General features: G+C 49.6%; 1 protein-coding gene and 1 long non-coding RNA gene across 13 annotated transcripts in view; one reads left to right on the top strand and one right to left on the bottom strand.

Annotated features, from left to right (window-relative positions):
• Nucleotides 1–946: 946 nt before the first annotated feature.
• LOC135283283 (uncharacterized) lies at nt 947–5,112 on the bottom strand. The gene is made up of 3 exons (XR_010349127.1): nt 2,437–5,112; nt 1,654–1,714; nt 947–1,083 (listed from the first exon to the last, which is right to left on the bottom strand). It is a non-coding gene; the product is annotated as an uncharacterized LOC135283283 (long non-coding RNA).
• A 265-nt stretch (nt 5,113–5,377) lies between these two features.
• The window catches only part of ZNF618 (zinc finger protein 618), a 148,115-nt gene continuing 132,306 nt past the window's right edge, over nt 5,378–21,186 (top strand). For 6 of the 12 annotated variants that reach the window (XM_064393922.1, XM_064393921.1, XM_064393928.1 and 3 more), the window contains exon 1: nt 5,379–5,793. In XM_064393922.1, coding sequence (XP_064249992.1) covers nt 5,746–5,793 — 48 coding nt within the window. In that variant the 5' untranslated portion in view covers nt 5,379–5,745. Of the gene's footprint in view, nt 5,794–21,186 lie in introns of all 12 variants that reach the window. The other 6 variants (XM_064393927.1, XM_064393926.1, XM_064393918.1 and 3 more) reach the window with 3 other exon arrangements.

The following is a 21,186-nucleotide window of genomic DNA, read 5'->3' as shown; positions in this document are numbered from 1 at the left end:
GATCTGCTGCCTTGCACCTCCAGGTAGAATCCCGGAATAGTTTGGCCTGGAAAGGACCTGAAAGCTCATCCTGTCCCACCCCTGCCACGGGCAGGGACAGTGGCTGCTCCAAGCCCTGTCAGCCTGGCCTTGGGCACTGCCAGGGATCCAGGGGCAGCCCCAGCTGCTCTGGGCACCCTGTGCCAGGGCCTGCCCACTTCCCACGGAACAATTCCTTCCCAATATCCCATCCATCCCTGCCCTCTGGCAGTGGGAAGCCATTCCCTATGTCCTGTCCCTCCATCCCTTGTCCCCAGTCCTTCTCTGGCTCTCCTGGGGCCCCTTTAGGCACTGGAAGATGCTCTAAGGTAAAGGCAGAGTAGATTCCAACACTGGGAGGTGGCCATTTCATTATTTGTTGGAGGTAGAAGGAAGCTCTTTGTTGTAGCAATAAATCTCTCCCTGTCAGCAGAAATGTGTTGTGTGGTCATTAAAGAGTGGGGAACAGGTATCTCATGGTTTGGGATTTTATTGCTTTGTAGTTTGCTCTGGACAGTGTCATGTTTATACAATCCTAATGCTTTTAAAACCGAAGTTTTCTTGTTTTATATAGGTAAAATACACACTCACATGCTTGTAAATTCTCCCACACCCTGGCATTTGCTCCTGAAATTCAGCTGCATCCTGAGCCCTGCACAGCTCCAGCCTCTTCACCAAGCACCCGGCTCAGGAGGAGCAAAGCCCCACCTGCATCCCAACTCACACCATCAGCTCCACAGTCAGAGACATGGGCTCTCCCTGGAATTTCCTCAGGACATGGCTTTATTGGCATCACCCAAACAACACCCATCCCAACGACTCAGCCACTGCAATTTCTGACAAGGCTTTGATGCAATAGAAGGACTTGTTAATCGGCATGCAGGGAGAAGCTTTGTATCTGAAACTGAGTGTTTTTGGAGCTCCTGTTGTCCACTGTTGGTTTTCAGAGCATTTAGTCCATTGCAGAGATCCCCAGTCCGTGCTGCAGCTCACACTGGTGCAGATCCTTTCAAGCTCTCAGGGTGCACACGGTCCCAGCAAACGAGGGGACGAAAGCAATCACAGCTGGAAAAGGAAGGAGCAGCTCAGTGCTGACAAGAACAAATACAATCCAACACTTCCTTTCTGTATAACCATTGGCAAACACTTCTGATGAGCTTTAATGCCTCAGAGCGAAGCAAACAGACGGTGACGGGGTCAGGAAGAGTGAAGTGGGGATTTATTTTTTTCTGCTGGTCTCACAAATATCTTTGCAGATAGCAGTGATTATAAATAGTCCTTTGGCCATTTCCTGACCGTGGTTTGCCGACTCTTTCTTATTTATAGCAGTGATGAGGAGTGTTCAGCGTTTTGCCCCAGCACGGGGTTCAACCTCAGTGTTTCAGGCACAGATTCCAAACTTCAGAGTGGGCACTGGAACAGAGGGTACCCCACATCCCTCAGGGATAACCTTTGGCCCAGATGACTGAATGCTGTGATGTATGAAGGAGATTGTGAGCTCTAGATTTACTTAGGAAGACTGCTACCAATAATTTCCTCCTCCAGACTACTGAGCACATATCCCACAGAGAGGCTCATCGCTGGAATCAGCACAAGTGCCTTATGCAGAATCCTCATCACCTCACTGGGCTTTACCTCCACTGTGTTGTATCTTTGTCCTCAGGTGAGCATTCAAAGAATCACGGAATCTCCTGAGCTGGAAGGGATCAAGGATCATCAATGCAACTCTTGTCCCTGCCCAGACCTCCCAACAACCCCACCCTGGGCATCCCTGGCAGCGCTGGCCAAAGGCTCCTGGAGCTCTGGCAGCCTCGGGGCCGTGCCCATTCCCTGGGGAGCCTGGGCAGTGCCAGCACCCTCTGGGGGAAGAGCCTTTTCCTAATACCCAACGTAAAGCTCCCCACTTTTCCAAAATGAAGTTAGCTGTGGACTGTAATGCCCTTCCAGGGGCTAAGTGACATCTCCCTCTGACTTGTTTGCCCAACAGCCTGTCCCTGCTACCACCATCCCTGACCCCACAGCTCGAGCAGAAGTCCAGGCTGCAGGAAGCAAACTCCAGGACACTCCATCACCTCGGGATGGATGCTGTGCAGGCTTTGACACTCACACAGAGTAGCAACTGTTAGTGCTGCCTGCCTCACAAACAACCCATGGGGAGTCCAGGAGAATACAGCACAGTAAAAGGTTCTCAAGCCTGCAGAACCAGCCCTTGTATGCATGTGCATTGTCATGATCTTTAATCATATTATCACTTAGGATTACTGCAGCCAGGACACCCTTACCAGCTCATGGGAGGTGGGTGTCCTACCAGGACAGCATTTCCAGTCTGAGATGACTACAGAGCTTGCCTGGGAAGGTGAAAGCATTGCTGCTGCTTCATCTTAAGGGTAGGAAAGGAGGGAGAAGTCACTGAGTTACCTCTGGCAAGCCCAGCGCCGTGCAGATACTGATGTTCCAGGAGGAATTCAACCTTTTCAGGCTGGGAATCCCACAGAGATGTGAGTACCACTGTCATCTCTGCCTGCGGACACCAGAAGCTGGAGTAAATGACTGACCTTTCTTGGAAAGTGTTCTGAAATGTGGTGTGGAGAGTTCCTGACTGCAATTGGCCTGTCATTAGCTGTTACCCAGGGAAGGTCTGAGGGTACTTCAAAATAAGGATGTGGGTTTTCAGGCTTTGGTCACTGATAATGAGGAAGTTTTGAGAGACAAAGCCAAAATTTGGTACCAGTCAGGACATAAGAGCCCATTGGATGCTACTGGAGTGGCAAGACTAAAACATCTGTCCCAAAGAGGTCTCCTCATCAGAAGGGACTTCAGCCTGAGTGACCTGATGGGTATCTCACTCTGCCAGGAATAAAACATGCTTGGAATTTCCCAGACCTAATCCATAGAAATTTCCTAATCAAGGATGTCTTGACTTGCAGAATTTCTGCACTGGACCTCACTCCATTGGAGGAGAGGGGGCTGTCCCTCAGGCAGGAGGGGTCACCAGTGATGGTGTTTTTTGTGTCTAAACAGCACAAAATCAGCAGCAGGAACACAGGCACATTCTAAGGGCCGGTTTCACAAAGTCAGGACCAACCAACAGCCAAATCCCTCAGGAGGGAGGCTTTGAACTCTGAGATCAGACCCAGAACTGGGAACTCTCCCCTGTGGACCCCAAACCCCTCCACTCAGAGCAATGTCTGTGCTTGCTGAGCAGACAAAGCAGACTGCAAAGCCATTGCAAAAACACGCATGACAGAGATCTGGTTGGGATCTCTGTGAGTTTCACAGGTGCCACCCCTTTTCTGCATCTATTCTGTCTCCATGACCAAAAGAAATGGGAGGTTTGGGCTGAGGAAGCTTGGAGAGCTCAAACATTGTCCTTCCAGAGGGAAGAGGGTCCGCAAAAGAAGGTGAAGGTATGATTTATTCACAGTTTGTGGAGGGCAGAAAGCTTTTCCATGTTACAAATGGATCAAATGGAAGCAAAACAGGGTCAGGCTCAAAGCGAGAAGGTGACGAATGGTTGGGCAATGGTTGGGCAATGGTTGGCCACACCATGAGCTGTGATGGGTTCTCCAGTGCTGAACATGCTTCAAAGCATCCAGGCATGGCTTGAAATGTGCCCTCAGCCATGAGCGACACAGTGGGGCAGGCAACTTTTACCTCCAGGCTGTGGCTTTTGGAGGGCTGCAAGCAGGTTTCCAAACACAAAGGTATGGTGAGAGTATATCCGAGCTTCTCCTCATTCTGCAAACTCCGTGTCAAAACCGCATTTTCCCCCAAACCCTCCTCAAACATTTGTCAAACACCAAATTCTGCTTTAGTCTGCTCCACGGGGGATTCCTTCTGGCTGCACTTCATGCCTGCGCTGGGGCTGAAACCTTGTGAGTGGTTTCTGCTTCTTGACTTCCCACATCCCTTCTAAGCTCACTCAGAAAACATCTTCCCTTGCCCAATGTCTCCACCAATTCCCCTGCCCCTTTGTTTTTATTTAGCTCTGTAATTACATTATCTGACCGTACAGTGATTTGGAATGAAATCTGCATAAAAGATATTAAGAAAAATAAATCTGTGTTTTGCAATATCTTTGAAGTTGTCTTTAGGCTGGGGAACAAGAGCAAAATCAGCATTTGGCTTCATACAAATCCTTGGTTTTGTGGAGCTCTTGGGAAAGAGAGTTTCATGGGCTGGGGCAGGAAAATTCACAAGTTCAGATTATTTTATTAATATTATTAATAACTATTTTTGGTACTGCTTCACAAGGAAGAAAACACCAGGTATGTATGAGATGTAATTATGTTTATAGTTAATGCTGTGTGCTTTCCAGGGGAAGAAAAGCACTGATTTTTTTTCCCTTTCTTTTTGGAGGAAATTAACAAAGTTTGCTGATGAAATTAACAAGGTTTGCTTGAGCAAACAAGAGCAGCGATGAGCGTTGTGAGCATATGGTGAGGAAAAGCTCTTGGTGGAGGGACAGGGTGTCAGGATGAGTTTTGTGTGGGGGTAGAGAAAGGCTTTCCCTGTTTTGTGTTGTGGCAAAACAACTCTCAAACACGTGGGGACCAAGAGCTGGGAGCTTCGAGGCTAAAAGGGCAAGGGGTGATTTCAGCCCTGGGTGTGCTGTGGGGGGAAGAAAGAGTTGGGGAAGAGGAGGCAGGCATGGTGTTGCCCAAGCTGTTCAGACAATCATGGAATCACAGACTTTCCTGACATGGAAGAAACCAACAAGGATCATTGAGTCCAGCCCCTGTCCCTGCCCAGACACCCCACCGACCCCAGCCTGGGCATCCCTGGCAGCGCTGTCCAAAGGCTCCTGGAGCTCTGGCAGCCTCGGGGCCGTGCCCATTCCCTGGGGAGCCTGGGCAGTGCCAGCACCCTCTGGGGGAAGAGCCTTTCCATGATCTCCAGCCTGACCCTGCCTGACACATCTCCAGCGGTTCCCTCGTGTCCCTTCTGGCGAGCCATCTGTCCCCTCTCACCCCGCGTCCCCTCGGATGCCGCTTCGTCCCTAGACCCTTCCCCACGTGCTCAGTGAGGGGTACGAGGCCTGGGGAAGCCGTGCGGGACCCGGGCTCTCCCCACAGCTCCCACCCGCCGGGCTCTCACCCCCTGCCCGGGCCGGGGCCACCGCGCAGCCCGGGGGCCTCTCCCCGAGCTGGGCCGGGGTCCGCAGCCCGCACCCCGCCACACACACACACCGCGGGACACCTCCCGGGGGGCGCCGCGGCGCGGAGCGGCCCCACGGCGCCGAGCGGTCCCGCTCGCGGCGGGCGGCGGGCGGCGGCCGGGCCGGGCCGGGCTGCGCGGTGCCCGGCGCGGGGGCGGAGGGCAGCGCGGGGCCGGCCGGGCGGGCGGCGGAGCTCCCGCGCCGGGCCAGACTCAGCCCCTTTCTCCCGGCGCCGCCGGCTGCGAGCGCGCTGCGGCTGGAGCTGCCCCCAGAGCGGCTCGTGATGGCGGCGGCGCGGGCTCGGCAGCGGGAGGCGCCCGCCCAGCCCTGCGCGCCGCGCCGCTAGCGGCAGCGCCCGTGCCCGCGGCGGCCGCCCCGGCCCATGCCCCGGGGGGAAGGGGGGCTGCAGCAGCCCGGCGAGCCGCCCACCCGCGCAGCGGGGGCATCGCCCCCACTCGCCGCTCCTGGGAGGGCGGAAAGGAGGCAGCGGCGGCGGCGGCGGCTTTGTGCGCGGCGGGCGGATCGCAGGCCGCGGCGGCGCGGGGCTCGCCTGCTCCCGCCCCAGCCCCATGAACCAGCCGGACGGCTCCGCTCCGGCGGCGGCGGCGGCAGCGCAGGTACGCGGCGGCCGGGCGGCGTGTCCCCGGGGGGAGGCGGAGGGAGCGGGGAGGAAGGGAACGGAAGGGAAGGGAAGGAGGGAGGGCGGCAGCCGCAGCCGCCCCGTCGCGGAGCCCCGGCGGCGCTTTGGCGCAGTGCGCGGGGGCAGCGCCGGCAGCGGCTCCTCCGACCCCGCGGTGCCGGAGCCCGCGGCCGCTCGGACCGGGCGGAAAACAAAGCGGAGCTCAGCAGCCATGTCGGGGACGAGCCGCCCCTCGGCCCGGCCCGGCCCCGCACCCCGGCCCGGCCCGGCCCGGCCCCGCCGCGCTCCGCGTCCCGCGCTCCTTCCCGCGCCTTTTTTTTATTCTTTTTATTTTCCTTTTATTTTCCTTTTTTTTCCCCCTTTTTTTTTCTTTTTTTCCTCCTTCTCTTAATTTTTCCTCCGGAACGTTTTGGTTTTTTTCCCCCCCATTTTTTTTTCCATTAAAACAACGCCACCTAGAGGAGACTATTTCGTAAATAAAAAAAAAAAATTAAAATTGAAAAAAAAAAAAAGGAAATATTCTGCTATTTCTAATTTTTTTCCCAGAAAGTTGGGGCGGGATCGCTTATGTTGGGGTTCCTCCGGCAGCCTCCCCAGATCCCCGCAAATTTCCTGTGTGTCCCTTTGGAGCCAAAGCCCAGCTCATGGAAATGAAAATTAAACAGGAATTTGAATGAATTCAGGTTTTTCTCCCCTCCACCCCCATTTTCTGGAGAAAAACGGAGCCTGGGAGCAGCAGTGTGCTGGGAAAGGAAAGTGAGTCAAGTTTTTGGTGGGCCCCCCCGGGTGAGCTGCAGGGAGGGATTAGTTTGGGAAAGTGGGAGAATTGCTGTTCCGGAGCAATTAGGAATTGGGCTTCATTGTAATTTTGAACTTGTGCAGCAAGCTCTGCCAAAACTCAAGGTTTATTTTTTTTCTTTTTGTTGCAGTGCTTAAAGTTATTTTGTTTGAAATTAGGAGATTTGCAGGAAAATGAAGAACCCAGAAAATTTGCTGTGGACACACCCAAAAATTTTTTTTTTTTTTTTTTTTGGTGATTTTGGATTTCATGCAAAACTGCTGTTAAACAATGAGGTTCTAAACACAGTCCAAGAAAACACAAGGACAAGCAAAATAAAGAGTAGAATGTCAGTTTTATTTTAGAATTTCTTGGCTTTTTGGATGGTTTCTCCTGGCATAATTAAAACAGTTTCCAGCATTTAATTTCCTACTTCTTTTGTAGAGAAGAAAATTTCCACAGTATGGTTTTTAGGTTTTTTTCCCCTGCTTTTTTTAAACACACTGTAATAACTCTATGTCCTATGGCTCACATAAATCTAATATTTACACAGGTTTATTATAAGGTCCGCCATGATATTATGAATATGCATAATTAACAATATTGTGAAAAAATAATTGCAGATTTTGTGATTTTCATTTTTTTTTCAAACTGAAGTGCTTTTAAAGGGCTCAGCCATGATATTTTTCACAATTTCAAAATCCTTTTTCTCCTTGACTGTTAAAGCCTTGCTGGAGTTTGAATTGAATTTTTTTTTTTCATTATTATTTTTGGTGGGGTTTTTCTTAATTGTTTTGTTTGTTTGTTTGTTTTAAATGCTGTCCTATCCCTATTATTTTGCTGTTACAGAGTGCCTGTGAGTTCTGGACTGTGCACACACTGGTTTATTATTGTAGGGTTGCCCTTGAATACTGGGGTCTTGGTATTGATCTTTTTAAAAATAAATAACAAAAGAGCACTGAAACATGCATTGTTTCAAGAAAAAAGCAATCTAGGAGAGCTACATGGCCTTTCCACCCAAAAGTGGGGGAGGGAGAGGAAGGGAAAGATTAGGTCAACATTGAGTTTTACCAACCTTGACACAGTATCCTCTCTAAAATGGGGACAAAATAGCAAGATGGCTGGCTCCACAGCTGCAGCAGTTTGGATTTTTTTTTTTCCTTTTTGGAAAAAAGCATTTTTAAATTTTAAATTCCAAAGTGAGTTTCTGGAGCTGCCAGGCACCCACCACCAAATGCTGAAATCTGGGTGCTGCACAAAATAAAATTAAATTTCAAACCAGAATAAATTTTTAATTTTGAATCTCAAATCCCTGAAAAGTTTTTTTTTTAAATTTTTTGTTTGTTTTGATTTTCTGTTCCCTGTAATTTGATATTTGCTGGAAATCAGAAAGGAGTGGCTGGTGAATTCAGGGTTTGGGGGCTGTTTTCACTTTTCTCCCCTTTATTTGTTTCATGTTTTGAGTTTTTCAAAGGGGGGGGAAATGGAAAAAATTTGCAAAGCAGCATAACTCTTGGGTGGAGGAAAAAATACTCCGAAATGTCAACTCCATATTTTTATTTTTGCATTTATTTGCCCCCAGCCCCCCCGAAAGGGACCCACCCTCTTCCTGAATCCCTTTTTTAGCAAATAATGGAGCGGGAGGCCGGTGCCAGCCCGGCAGTGGTGCAGTTAGAGCCGGGTGGCACATCTGGGTAAAAATTACACACAATGCTCCAAATTGGATTAAACAATCCTGGAGAATATTTTATTCATGGTTTCATCCAGGAAGCTGTAGCCTGGTGGCTTTGCCATATTCTTACCCTCCAAGAATTCCCTTCCTTGAGCTGCACCCCAGAACTTTTTCTACAATATCATTGTACCCCAAGAAACTGTTTAGCTGTAATTTTATTTTTTTTAAGGTTTCGTACATTTTTTTCTCATGTGAATCAGACCTTTTGATGCTGCTTTTCCTTTGCCCTGGCACACACCCGGAGATGTGGGGAGCATCCCTGTGGATTTGGGATTTGGGGGGGATGCACTGATGGGTGCTGCATTTTAATTAGGATTAATGACCAAGCCTCAGTTCTGGGGTCACAGTGCCAACTGTGGCAATGATGCCGTTCGAGTTTCTGCTGCAGCAGAGGGGTTGAAGCAGGGAGGCCTGGACTGGAGGTGTTCTCAGTGTGCTGGGGGTGCTGTGTGTGCTCTGCAGCGCTGGGGGCGAGGCCGTGTCCTCCTGCACGGGGATGCTGGGGGAGCTGCAACCTTTCCCATCTTTAACTCCCTGGGGAGCTGCAGCTTTCCAGCACCAGCTCCTGCTGCTGGGTTTGTAATGAGTCTGAATCTCACCTTTCTGCCTGTCCTTCCAGCACAAACCTGCTCCTGCCTGGAAAAGATTTCATAATTTTTCATTGCAGTCTGCCTTTAGGGGGATTTTTTTTTCCCTTTTTTTTTTTTTCTTCTGGAAAGTTGATCAATATTTTATCCTTTTCAAAATTGCTGTTGGCAGCCTGGAAGGGGAAGGGGAGGGAGGGAGCTCAGCTGAGTGATACCAACAGATTTCTTGTGACATAACTGAAATGTATTTTTAAAAAAGAAAAATTTCCAGGACCTCATTTTCAGTGACATATTTTCATCCCAGAATGAAAACAGACATAATATTATTAAAGTAGTAGATAATATTTATACAAATGCCATATAAAACCTTGGGAGGTTATTGCATGACTCCAGGATAATTTAAATATATATCTCTGCCATAATGCAATGCTGGGAATAGTTCAGTTCACGGGTGCAGTCACGTGGCCCCGGTGATGCACACTCAAGTTTGCAATTATGCAAGTGCAGGAGTGAAATTAGAGTGGAATTAGTGTTCTAAAAATTAGATTAATTTAATTTTAATTTTATTTTGCAGGGGAGAAGGTTGAAACCTGCTCTAAGAGTCATGCTGATACAGAGTCAGGATTTGTGCACAGTGTGCCCGGGCAGGCTCAGGCTGGAGCTCAGGGCAAGGCTCTTCCCCCAGAGGGTGCTGGCACTGCCCAGGCTCCCCAGGGAATGGGCACGGCCCCGAGGCTGCCAGAGCTCCAGGAGCCTTTGGCCAGCGCTGCCAGGGATGCCCAGGGTGGGGTTGTTGGGGGGTCTGGGCAGGGACAGGGCTGGGCTGGGTGATCCTGGTGGGTCCCTCCAGCTCAGGATATTCTGTAGATCAATAATTCTTTGGATGCTGTGCCTGGTCAAGGACTTCGACCTTCCCAGTGTGGCATGGCAGGACTCGGTCCGAGGTCCTGGATGCTTCTCCTGGTGCCCGTGGCACAGCCCCCGTGGCACAGCCCCATGGCACAGCCCCCGTGACACATCCCCGTGGCACAGCCCCCGTGGCACAGCCCCCATGGCACAGGTCCTGCAGGGCCACACTGGCTCCAGGTGCATGGCAATGTCAGGTGCCTGGCACTGCCCGTGGGGCCCCTGGTTGCCTCTGCCTGAGCATCCTCAGCTTGAGCATGGCTCACATTTCAGGAGTGGCCCAGGGGAGTGTGCCAGCCAGCCCAGGGTGCTGTGGGATGGGGCTGTGCAGGAAGTGTGGCACATCCCAAGGGTTTGCTGCATCCCCCATTCCCTGCAGGTGCTGCCCTGGGCTCTGTGCTTGCTCCAGTGCATGCTTGGATCCCTGCAGGCGGTATTTGTGTGCTGTAAAACAGACAAGGGTGGTCCTGCAGATGTGGGGAGCAACCCCAAAACATGAGTTTTGTCAGAGGTCTGCCAGACCAGGCACTATTTGTACATCATGTACCAAGTAGGGTGAGGGGAAGAGGTGCCTGGGCAGGGGCTGGCAGTGCTGCTGGAGGCTGTGCATATTCTTGGTAAGGGACATGGGAAATGGCCCCAGGAGATATTTATTTCTTGCAATTTCCACGTTTCTGTGCATCCAGCATTGTGCATATTTGGAATTTCACATTTACGGATTCCATTTGGCCATACCGTATTTTCTGGGGAAGAAGTTTCTAATTTTTAAAAGTCTTTTATGGATTAATTGCTAGTCATCTGCCTCCTTTTTGCTTTTGTTTGATTCTTTGAATGTCTCTTGATTATTTTGTACTATGTGATGCCAATTTAGTGGTTAACTAGTATGCAAACTACATCTGGACGTGTTGACTTTGCATTAACAATCATTGATTTGTCTGGAGCAAGGGAATAGAAATGAATGCTGCTGTTTACCATGGATAGTATATGAAAAATAACCATTTGCAATGTGCCTTTCATCAGGGGCATGGGGCTCTGGTGCAGCTTGTCACAGTGGCTCTGCCTCATCACGTGAGAGCTGAATTTTTAAACCATGGCACCAGGAAAAGGGACTGGGCAAGGCAGGGGCTCCTGCTGTGTGGGGAAGTTGCCCCGTGCATGGGAGTGCGGTAAAGTTGTAACAGAGAGGGAGTGGAAAAACATGAATAATAATAATAATAATGTGTAATACACAATATGTAACATATACACCACATGTATAGAGCTTTCCACTTGCGAACATAACCAAGAGGATGCAAAATTTAATAATCAGAAATAATAAGCAGAAGGTTGAGTTGATGGCGGCTTCAGCAACAGCTGAAGTTTCAGTTGATGGTGGCTTCAGCAAGAGTTTCTCCCCAAAAGCCGTGGCTGCAGCCATTTGGAGGGCTCTGGATGGAGCAGGGTTTGGTGCCTGGCTGTGGGGAAGCTGGGATGTGGCTGTGGCTGTTCAGGTGACCCTGGGACGTGGGAGGCATTGCTGCACACTCGTGTCTCCTCTGGAGGGGGAAAGGATGAGCAGATACTCTCTGCAGAAGAGATCTCTTCCCAAGATGCGCTGAAGACATCAGAGCTGCCTTGCACTCGCTCCTTGGTGTTCCAAGGCACAGTCACAGTGGTCCCTTGGTTGAGCTTTGATGTTCAGCCTTGAGTCCCTTGGATCCACTCATCCCTGGACCTTTTCTGCTGTCTCTTGCTGAGGGCTCTCACTGCTGCTGGGGTTGTGGTGGGATGTGATGCACAGTGTCAGTGTTGGTCACCCTGTGGGCTGGGCTCAGCAGTGAGTTTCTTTCCACACTAAAATTGCTTTGCTCATGCTGGAACATGCGTGTCAGACTCCAAATGGTGGACACAAGTCATCTCCTGAAATGTGGGGTTTGTACTCCAACACTACTGAGTGTGTAAATGCACAGGGAGATGCTGGGCAAGCTGCATGGTGGCCCTCTGAGTTACTTGGGTTTCACTTGTTGCATTCTCCCAAAGCAAGCAGTGGCAGAAAAAAGAGATTAAATGAAGAAAATTCTCCCCTGTGCTCACTGGAAGTGCAGAGAAGCTTTGTGCGTTTGGGCAAGGAGGCAGCACAGAGGGCATGAGCAGCGTGGCATTACACAGGTAGATTAGAATCCATCCCCTTAATTAAACCCCCTCTGTACCCATGGAGAAGAGTTCTTGTGGTGTGTGTTTTCCAGATTTTTGGCAGTTGAGTGGCAGTTAGCTCTGGTTCACTGACCGGGCTGCGAGGGCTTGTGCCAGCATGCTGGGAGCTCTTGCTCCAGCTGGGATGCTGCCCGGGGCAGCCTGGGGAGCAGAGGCAGGGTGGGGGGCACAGGGCATGTTCTGCTTGCCCTTGATGGGGTCAGACCAGCTGGACCCCCTGCCTGTGCCTCCCTCTGGGTGGCTGTCCCCGGGTGACTCTTGGCCGAGGCCAGGGCAGAGTCCCATCCTGCCAGGTGATGGAACTTGTGGTTTATGGAGCTGTGCTGCCTCTGGAGAAGCTGGAGGCCATGTGGCTCTTTTGGGGTGAAAGTACAGAGCCCTGGGTCAGCCTGGCATGGGGCTGTCCCCATGGGAAGGACCGAGGGTGACCAAACCTTGTGCTTTTTGGTGGTGGGAGCAGTGTTACCACACCAGTTCCTCTGCTAGAGCAGCTTTCCTTGGGAGTCCCTCCCTTCATTTCCCTCACCTGTATTTCCAAGGCACTCCAGTGTGTGTGCTTAGAAAGGTTTCTCTGCTGTGCTGTACCTGCAAAGATTTAATTATATAGGCAAGGCTTTCCTTGTTTGTGATTCCCAACACTCCTGCTTGTTTCATGTCTATATTTGGCTGGTGTAATGTGGAAAATAAGGCTGGAAGTGGAGAAGTAGAGACTGGAGAATTTGCCTGCACTGATAAGGGGCTGACAAAGGGAAACATGAATGTCAGAGTGTGGAGCAGAGAGGAGCTGCTGGAGCCTGGAGGAGCTGCCAGAGGTATTTGAGGGATCAATACCTGTGCTGTGTTTGTGCATGTGGATGTGCCTGGGACACTCCTGGATGCAGTGAGGTTCTCAGCTGGGTCTGGGATGCTGTGAGGGCTGTTGGGTCCATCCTGTGCCTGGGCCAGGAACACAGGAGCTCCATGGTGTTTTCTGCCCTGGTTTAGAGATCAGGGATGTTATCACACAAGGTTTGAAATCTCAGCAACTGACAGAGGTGAGAGCAGCCAGGTATGTCAGACCTCCCCACTGGCACTGAGCTGAGCCAGGCTGGATGGGCCAAATGTGCTCACATGCCAGTGCTAGGGTCCCAATGGCACCACTGTGTCTCCAGGCTCTTCAGGGTTTAATATTTGTTGTGATTTCATTTTACTAGATACACACAGGCAGCAGTAATCTTATGGAAGTTAATTTTTTGCTCTGCGTGGGTGTAGGTATCCCTTCCTGCCTGAAAATAGCAGCAGAAGTCAGTTTTCAGAAGTTGGGTGTGCTTGCGTTGAAGGGCCGTCATTTACTGCTTCCAGTGTGTTGAGAACAATTTTAGTGCAAGTATTTAATTGCTTTAGACCTATTTTTAGAAATATTAAACCTCAGTTTTCAGAACTGCAACCAAAGCCAGCAGCTCTGCTGGTGTGGGAGAGCCAGGAGGGGAACCTGGAGGAAAACCTGGAGCGACGTGGGCTGGCCCCACTGGGAGCAGGGCAGGGCGTGGGGTGCTGCAGAGCCTTTGGGGTGCACACTTGAAATCAAGTTGTCTCTATTTTGGTGAGATTTTTTTTTTTTTACTACTATTCTATTTACTTGGTTACACGAGGAGAGAATGAATGAATGAAACCCATTTCCAGCAGATCTGTACAATTTCTTGAGTTAAGTCTGCAGGCTGGTGGCTGTAGCTGGAGGCTGAGCTGGGAGCATCCAGAGAACAGTGTGCAGGCAGCCCCAGCAGGGCTCTGGCTCGAAACCCAAGAATAGCTCCTGCTTTTCTGGGTGTAAATCTGTCACTTGAGGTCTGATGTGCCTTACTCTGTGGGCTGCAAATCCTGAGCTTTCACTGGCGTTTGTGAGATATTTGTGATTTTGAGGGTGGGAAGAGAGTTGTAAGAAGGCAGGATAATTATTGGCTGGGAATAAAATACCTTTTTGAATTTGTGCATGCATTTTGGAAACCTCTGTGGGGAGGGACAGCTGGATTTGGATCAGGCTGATGGCAGAGGGGATCTGAAAATCCCCTTGGGAATTCAGCAGGACTTCTCTTTGCAGTCAGGGGATGCTGTTGAAGATGCTGAGGGGCAATGGCATGGACAGTGACACCAGGGGACAGGCTGGGACCTGGCCTTTGGTGGCCCTGGGCTTGGTGGGGGCTGGCAGGGCTGGAGTTGGACTTCACTGGGGAAGGTATCAATGAATGACCACCAGGAAGGTTGCCCTGGGGTGTGTCTTGATTTGGCTTCAGGGCATCTCTCTGCTCATGGTTAATACTACTGGGGTTACTACATATTAACTCCAAGAGAGGCATGGTTTTACTTTCTTATGTGCCTTTATTTTAGAGGCCTTTAAATTTGTCTGGTTGATGATAACAGTTGGAATTGGCATTTCTGCTCCATGGGGTTTGTTAGGACATGCCAGAGACACAGCCTGGCAGGGGACCTGCTGTGCCTGGAGCTGGGGAGGGCACTAGGTGAGAAATAAAAAATGTAAATGTACCCAGAGAGAGCATTCAGGTGGAGATACATCCAGAGAGCCCCACTGCATCCCGCGGGGTCTGGGAGCCCTGCTGCTGTGCTGCTCCTGGGGCTGCTGGCAAATGCCAGGGGATGTAGCAGAGTGCCCTGGAGCATTCACTGCAGAACAGCAGCCCAGAGGGTGCTGGCACTGCCCAGGCTCCCCAGGGAATGGGCACGGCCCCGAGGCTGCCAGAGCTCCAGGAGCCTTTGGCCAGCGCTGCCAGGGATGCCCAGGGTGGGGTTGGTGGGGGTCTGGGCAGGGACAGGGGCTGGACTCAATGATCCCTGTGGATTTTTTCCATCTGTGGGTATTCTCTGTGATCCACATGGATGGAATGGTGGTGTCCTTGGTAAATGAGGTCCCTTTTCCTGAAATCTTGCATGTATTTAAATTTTTGGTGGGGTTATTTTTGGTTTTTGGTTAGTCTTTTTTTTTTTTTCCCTGTGTAATCTGAGTTGGTTTAGTTGCCAGAAAGTAGATTTGCTGAGAGTGCTGAATTTGCTTTTGGTTCCTGATAAGGTGGAGGAGATAAGTCCCACGTTGTGGCTGTTTGTTTGTGTGAGTTTGGGAAATGTTTGTGCTTCCCTCCTTTGACAGGCAGCTCCTGGCCGTCCTCCTGCAGCATAAACACTGCTTGTGATTGGAGTTCATTATGTGAGATTTAAAATGTATAAAATGAAATGTTCCTGTCTGCTTTAAGCAGACATATGTCTACAGTTTGCAAATTAACCTAATTAAATATATATGTAGAAATTTATGATATTCAGCTCCTAGCACAAGGTATGCAATTAGCATCCTTGCCAGCAAGGAATTTTCCATTTCTGTCTTGAGTTTTCCTCATAGGAGATGTGGTTTGGGGTTTTTAAATTTTTTTTTATTTTTAATCTTCAATCTCTAATTTTTGTTCTGCTTTGGAATTCACTTAGGGACGAGTCCTGTGGGGATTTAGGCTTGTGGTTAAATTTCCCTACAAGCAGCTTTTTCTGAAGTCAGTGAAACATTCTCTAATTCCTGGGCTCCAGCCTGTCCCTTTGCCTCTGCAGGACAGGAGGAGTTTGTTTTGTTAGGAGAATATCATGAGCAAAATAGCATTCTGGAGGAAAAAATTGCATTTGAATATTTACATTTTTCAAGGCTCTTCCTTCCTCCCACCCAAAAATAGCAAAAAAAAAAAATTATCTGTCTCCCCTTGATTTATGGAATTTTCAAGTGTTTGGCCAATGTTGTTTCCAAAACACCCCATCCCTCTACCTGAGCTGTCTCTATGGCAGGAGGGCTCTCACACAAGAAGTACAAATCCATTAATACAACCTCTCAATTAGCAATATTCTGGCACCAGGAATACTACTTTTAGTTCCTTTTCTGCCAAAGTATTGGGTTGTTTTTTTTAATATTTAAAGTTTGATCACATTAGAATACTTTTCTATATAAATAATAATTTGGTCTATTTTGCATATCAATAGTTGACTCCATTTTCTTCACAAAAAGCCTTTTTTTCCCCATAAACATCCCCACTGTTCCAGCCCAGAAGGTACTCTTTATTAGCCAAACCAACCAAGTCATGACGTTCCCAGCTCAGCTATTTTAATGATCCCACAAACCCAAAAAAGCAGTAGGAAATTTTTCAGAAGCAAACTGCAGAAACTTTTTTTTTTTTGGGGGACATCATAAGTTTTCAACTTTCTGTCCAATTATTTTTGTTACATTTTTCCAAGCTTCACGCTGTAAACTCAAAGAATTTGGAATTGTTCTTTCTTCCTGGAGATTATTTAGGGGTGTCAGAGATGGCCCAGCGCTGTGTGGAAGAGCTGAGGGCTCAGCAAACGTGCTGCCTTCATTCCTAATTCCTGTGTAAGATCTATTGATAATTCTGCATGGGCAAGGTGAGATGTTGGATCATACCCATTTCCCCTCCTTGGGCACCTCCTGTATTTTCCTTTGTCTTTGCTGCTCTGCTGTGTTTCCCATCTCTCTGTTTCAAGGCAGAGGGAACTTTACTCTCATCTCTGTCCCTTTGCAGGAGCTCTCTGCTCTCCCACGTTGAGCTCCTTGGTGTCGCTGGCCCTCCCTGGCTGTTTTTGTGCCCTCTCCATTGCAGTGATCCTTTTCAAAGGCCATCAGTAGCTCTGATTCCCAGTTCTCCATCACCAGCTGTTGTGGGGTGACCAACTCCATGAATTAGAAGAGGATGCTGATGCAGGCTGGTTTGGGGGTTTCCTTGTGAGCCTGCAGCCTGGCCAGCTGTCCCATGCTCAGGTCCTTTGTGGCTCCAGCTGTGGGACACATGATTTACTGTCAGAGCTGCATTTTCCACTGCTTCAGGTGTTTCTTGCTCACCTCAGTGCTGTGCCCACTTTGGAGGCTCCTCAGATCTTGTCCCAGGATGTGCTGCAGCCCCTTGGGATGTGGATTTTCTGTAGCCTGGCATTACCCACCACCAAGGCAATCATTTGGATAATTGCAGCATCTGCAATTTATTTAGGCAAATAGGGGACTGAAAAATATTTGCTTTTGCTTGCTTGTGGGATTTATTTTTAGGGTTTAGCTTTGTGCTTTGGGAAGCAAAGCCGAGCCGTCCTGATGTCCCTTTTCCCTGAGGTGCTCTTTGGGGCTGTTCTGGCCACCCTGTCCATGGCACAGGAGTTTGCCTGGCTGGATCACCCTTCTTGCCCTTGTGTGCTCCCTGGTTTTGTTTTGCAGTCTGTGCAGGTGGATCACCAGGGGCTGTGGGTGAAGCTTTATGCACGGGCACATTTCTGTCCCCACACCCATAATGAGTCGCTGGTTCCATCAGAGGCTCTCAGCTGCTGCAGAGGTGCCCCTGTGCCTCCTGCCTGGCCTTGCTGGATGCTGATGGCTCATTTGGGCACCTCGGCGTGTGCAGGGGCTGCTTTCCCTGCGCTGTTCCCTCCCCAAGCCCCGCCCGGCGCTCGGAGCAGATGGCTGCGGGACCCCACTGTGATAATGAACTATTCCTGCCCTTTATTTTCCCTCTCTTAATCAGTGGTTAATCAATGAGGTGACTTCTTACTTCATCCTGTGCATGTGAAAGTGCTGTGAGTGCACTTGCCACAAGAGCTTTCGCAGAGCAAACTCTTCTGGAGGCCTTTGGAAGTTGGGGTGCACCACGCCCTGTTCTACCTGCAGCTGCCTCTGCCAGCAGGGCTCAGAACCCAGTGACTTATGGCTGCAGGACCCAGAGTGACTCCTGGTGTTCCTTTCTAATCCATGGGAACATTGACTTTTAGTTGTTCTGTTTTGGATTTTTTTAAATTACTATTTATAGTAATTTTTCTGCCACAAAAATGAAGAGTTCTGCAGTTCCTTGGAACCCTTTGAAAGAGTGGGGTCACATTCAGTGCTAGCTGGTTCATAGGTGGACAGCAGTGATTTTGGGGGTGCTGGGTGATTTTAATAGCTTAATGCCTTTCAGACTTTTGGCTGGATGCTGTTGGGCCCTGGAGATTTTTAGTTTTTTGCTGTTAATTTTGCTAGGCAGGACTGCAGCTTTTCTGGTGACCCCACAGTTTGAGGCAGATGCTCTGCTCATTCCTCATGAAGGAAGAGTCCAGGAAAGGAAGTGCTGAGCTCTGTCACAAGTGAGCTCCGGTGCAAAGAAGTTGAATTTTTATCCTGTGGTTTTATTTTCCTTTGGTGCTTGATTTATACCAGAATCTGGTAGATTTTTGGTGCTTGTGTGTTTGATTGTTAATTTAATTATGACTAATGGCCTTTTCCACTCTGCTGTTAAGCTGTGATTTTTGTTTAATAAACCCCCTTTGGTAGGTGATAATCATCTCCAAGTTTTCCACCTCACCTGCAAGGCCTTTTAGCTGCTCCATTAACACTCTTAACAAATTTTCCTGTTTATGGAATCACAGAATGGTTCCTCCTGTGAGGAAAAGCTGAGAGAATTGGGATTGTTCAGCCTGGAAAAGAGAAGGCTTTGGGGTGACATCGCTGTGCCCTTCCAGGGAGCCTGCAAGAAACATGAAGAGAGATTCTTTACAAGCCATGGAGGGACAGGCCACAGGGAATGGCCTCCACTGCCAGAGGGCAGGGATGGATGGGATATTGGGAATTAGGAATTGTTCCCTGGCAGGGTGGGCAGGCCCTGGCACAGGGTGCCCAGAGCAGCTGTGGCTGCCCCTGGATCCCTGGCAGTGCCCAAGGCCAGGTTGGAAAGGGTGGGAACAGCCTGGGACAGTGGAAGGTGTCCCTGGAATGGCAGGGGTGGCACTGGATGGGCTTTAGGGTCCCTCCCAAACCAGACCAGTCTGGGATTCCATGGTGTGCCATGTCTGGGGACACAGTGTGGGGACAGGAGTCCTGTGTGTGGGACCTTGAGCACCATTTCTGCATCAAACTGCCTTTCACATTTGCACATTCTCTATGGGATTATCTGAATTCTCCTCTGACTGAAATTGTGTTTCCTGCCTTGGCAGAGGCCTGCAGCCTCTCTGGTGTTCCTTGGCATTTTGAGCATCCCTCTGTGCTCTGCTTTTCTGGGATGGGCTCCCAGTCCATCAGGGTTCTCTGCTACCTTCTGTCATAATAATCTTGTTTCATTTATTGGGCTGCACTTTGGTTCTCTGTCAACACAGCTCCATCATTCCCATGTAATTTGGATATGGATTGCAATGTCTTGAGTCTTTTGTCTCCTACCTGAAATTTTATGAAGCTCTTCAGGGATACAGTACATTTATGACCTCATCAATAGAAAATGCTTCACTTACAATGATGTTCCTGTAACTTTGATTTTCTCAGGCTTTAGTTTAAATAGGTTTTATATGCTGGCATCTGTTTTCACTTTGGTTTTGACGGTGTCTGGCTTACTCAGAGGGGCTCCCTTTGGCTCAGGCCCTCCTCAGCTCCCACCCTGCAGCCTGGTTACAGGTGAGGCCTGATGAGATTTCGCAGAAAGGTCCTGAGTTTCACTTTCTGAGGCTCTGCTGTCCTCTGTGCCGTTTGCAGGCGTTTTTAGCAAAGTCTGGTCTCTGCCATGAAGAGAGAGCCATAGTCTGGGCTTAAAATTGGTCTCCATGTGGGGTGCAGCTGGTGTAGGGCAGGACCCTGAGCCCCCCTCTCCTGCCTCCCCTCCCTCTCTTGCAGCTTGAGCTCCTGTGAGCAGGGCAGCACCATGCTGGTGAGAATTAAAACAGAATAAAAGGGAAAAAAAGGAATATTAAGAGGAAGAGATGACAGTTATCCTTGAGTTAGAAGTTATCAAGTGCAGAAAATGGATAAAGGAAGTTAAAAACACAAGGGAAAAAAAAATCTGTGACTGTCAGTGCAAGGAACAGTAAGAAAGTATTTGTATTAGGAACAAAAGAAATTCTAATAATGGTTTGTGTAGACTTATCACGGCTGAGGAGAGGTAAAATGCATAATAAAGCAGAAAAACTAGACATGTTTAATAAATATTGCTGTTCCCTATTTGTAAGGAGGAGGAATGATCCACTCTCAGCCCATGTGCACAGGGGCTGCCAGGGCCAGCCCCAGCGGGGGCTGAGCAGGGCAGGGGTTTGGGGTTCCCAGCTGCTCCTTGGGGTGATGTTCCCTGGGCACCTCTGCTGGTCTGCCCCTTGGGCTCCTGCAGGATTTGGATACAGAGAAGATTGCAGAGCATTTGGTGGTGCTGCTTGTGCTGCCTCGGCCTGGCCAGGTGGGGACAGGAGCACAGGGGAGGAGTCCGTGGGAATGTCAGGCTGGGTTTGTCCTCCAGCAGAAGGGATGGAGGGAGTGTGTCCTGAGCTGGCCAAACGGCCGAGTTTGTGTCATTCCCAAAGAGCTGGAGTCAGTCAGGCTGCAGACAGGGTCTGGCATGGCCACAGGCATTGACAGTGGTGGTGCTGAGGAAGGAGGGACTGCAGCTGCCCACAGGGATTTGAGTCATGGAGTCATCTTCATGGGGTGAACTTTGATTTGGGGTTGGGCACCTAGAGGGATGGGGCTGCATCTGCTTTTGGTGTGGGGAGACAGGAGCAGAAGTGCCAAATCAGGCTTTGGGGTGGGAAAGGGACAAATGCTGGAGGGTGGCACTGGGCAGTGGCACTGAGTCTGGGAGTGGGGGAATGCCAACCACGGTTGTCAGAGCGAGGGGGCCGTGTGTGAACAGCTCTTCTCTCACCTGTGCTTTAATACATCACCCCCATTTTCAGTTCCCTCATTTCCTTCAGAGATGTTGAAAAGTTGGAGAAGACACAGAACATGTGAGTGGAGCGAAGCAGTTTGAGGATTTGAAGAAAATACTCATTCGTGTTTGTTGTTAAACATTTGGGGACGTGCACTGTATTTTGGGAAACTCTCTGCCAAAAAAAACCTCACTCGTTGATTTTTATCTTCATGGAGCCAGTTCTCCATGCGTTTAAAAAGCAGAAAATTAAAAAAGCAGGTAACAGACCCCTTGGTTTTAGCAAAGAAACAATACCTGGAAGCAGGATCCAAACACTGAGATGACAAAATGAAGACGCAAAAAACATTTCTAAAAGTAGGAGGTGGAAATTTTGAGCAGCAGGGCAGATTGGCTGTTAGAACAAACTGCCAAGGGGAGCTGTGGGTGCAGCATGCTGGGTGCTGGTGCTTGCTCTCTGTCTGTGCAATAAGTGCTTCAGGGTTCAGAGCAGTGAGCC

This window comes from Passer domesticus, chromosome 18 (genome assembly GCF_036417665.1).
Source record: "Passer domesticus isolate bPasDom1 chromosome 18, bPasDom1.hap1, whole genome shotgun sequence".
Lineage (NCBI taxonomy): Eukaryota > Metazoa > Chordata > Aves > Passeriformes > Passeridae > Passer > Passer domesticus.
The sequence above is the reverse complement of the archived record's forward strand: the minus strand, read 5'-3'. Positions and strand labels throughout refer to the sequence as shown.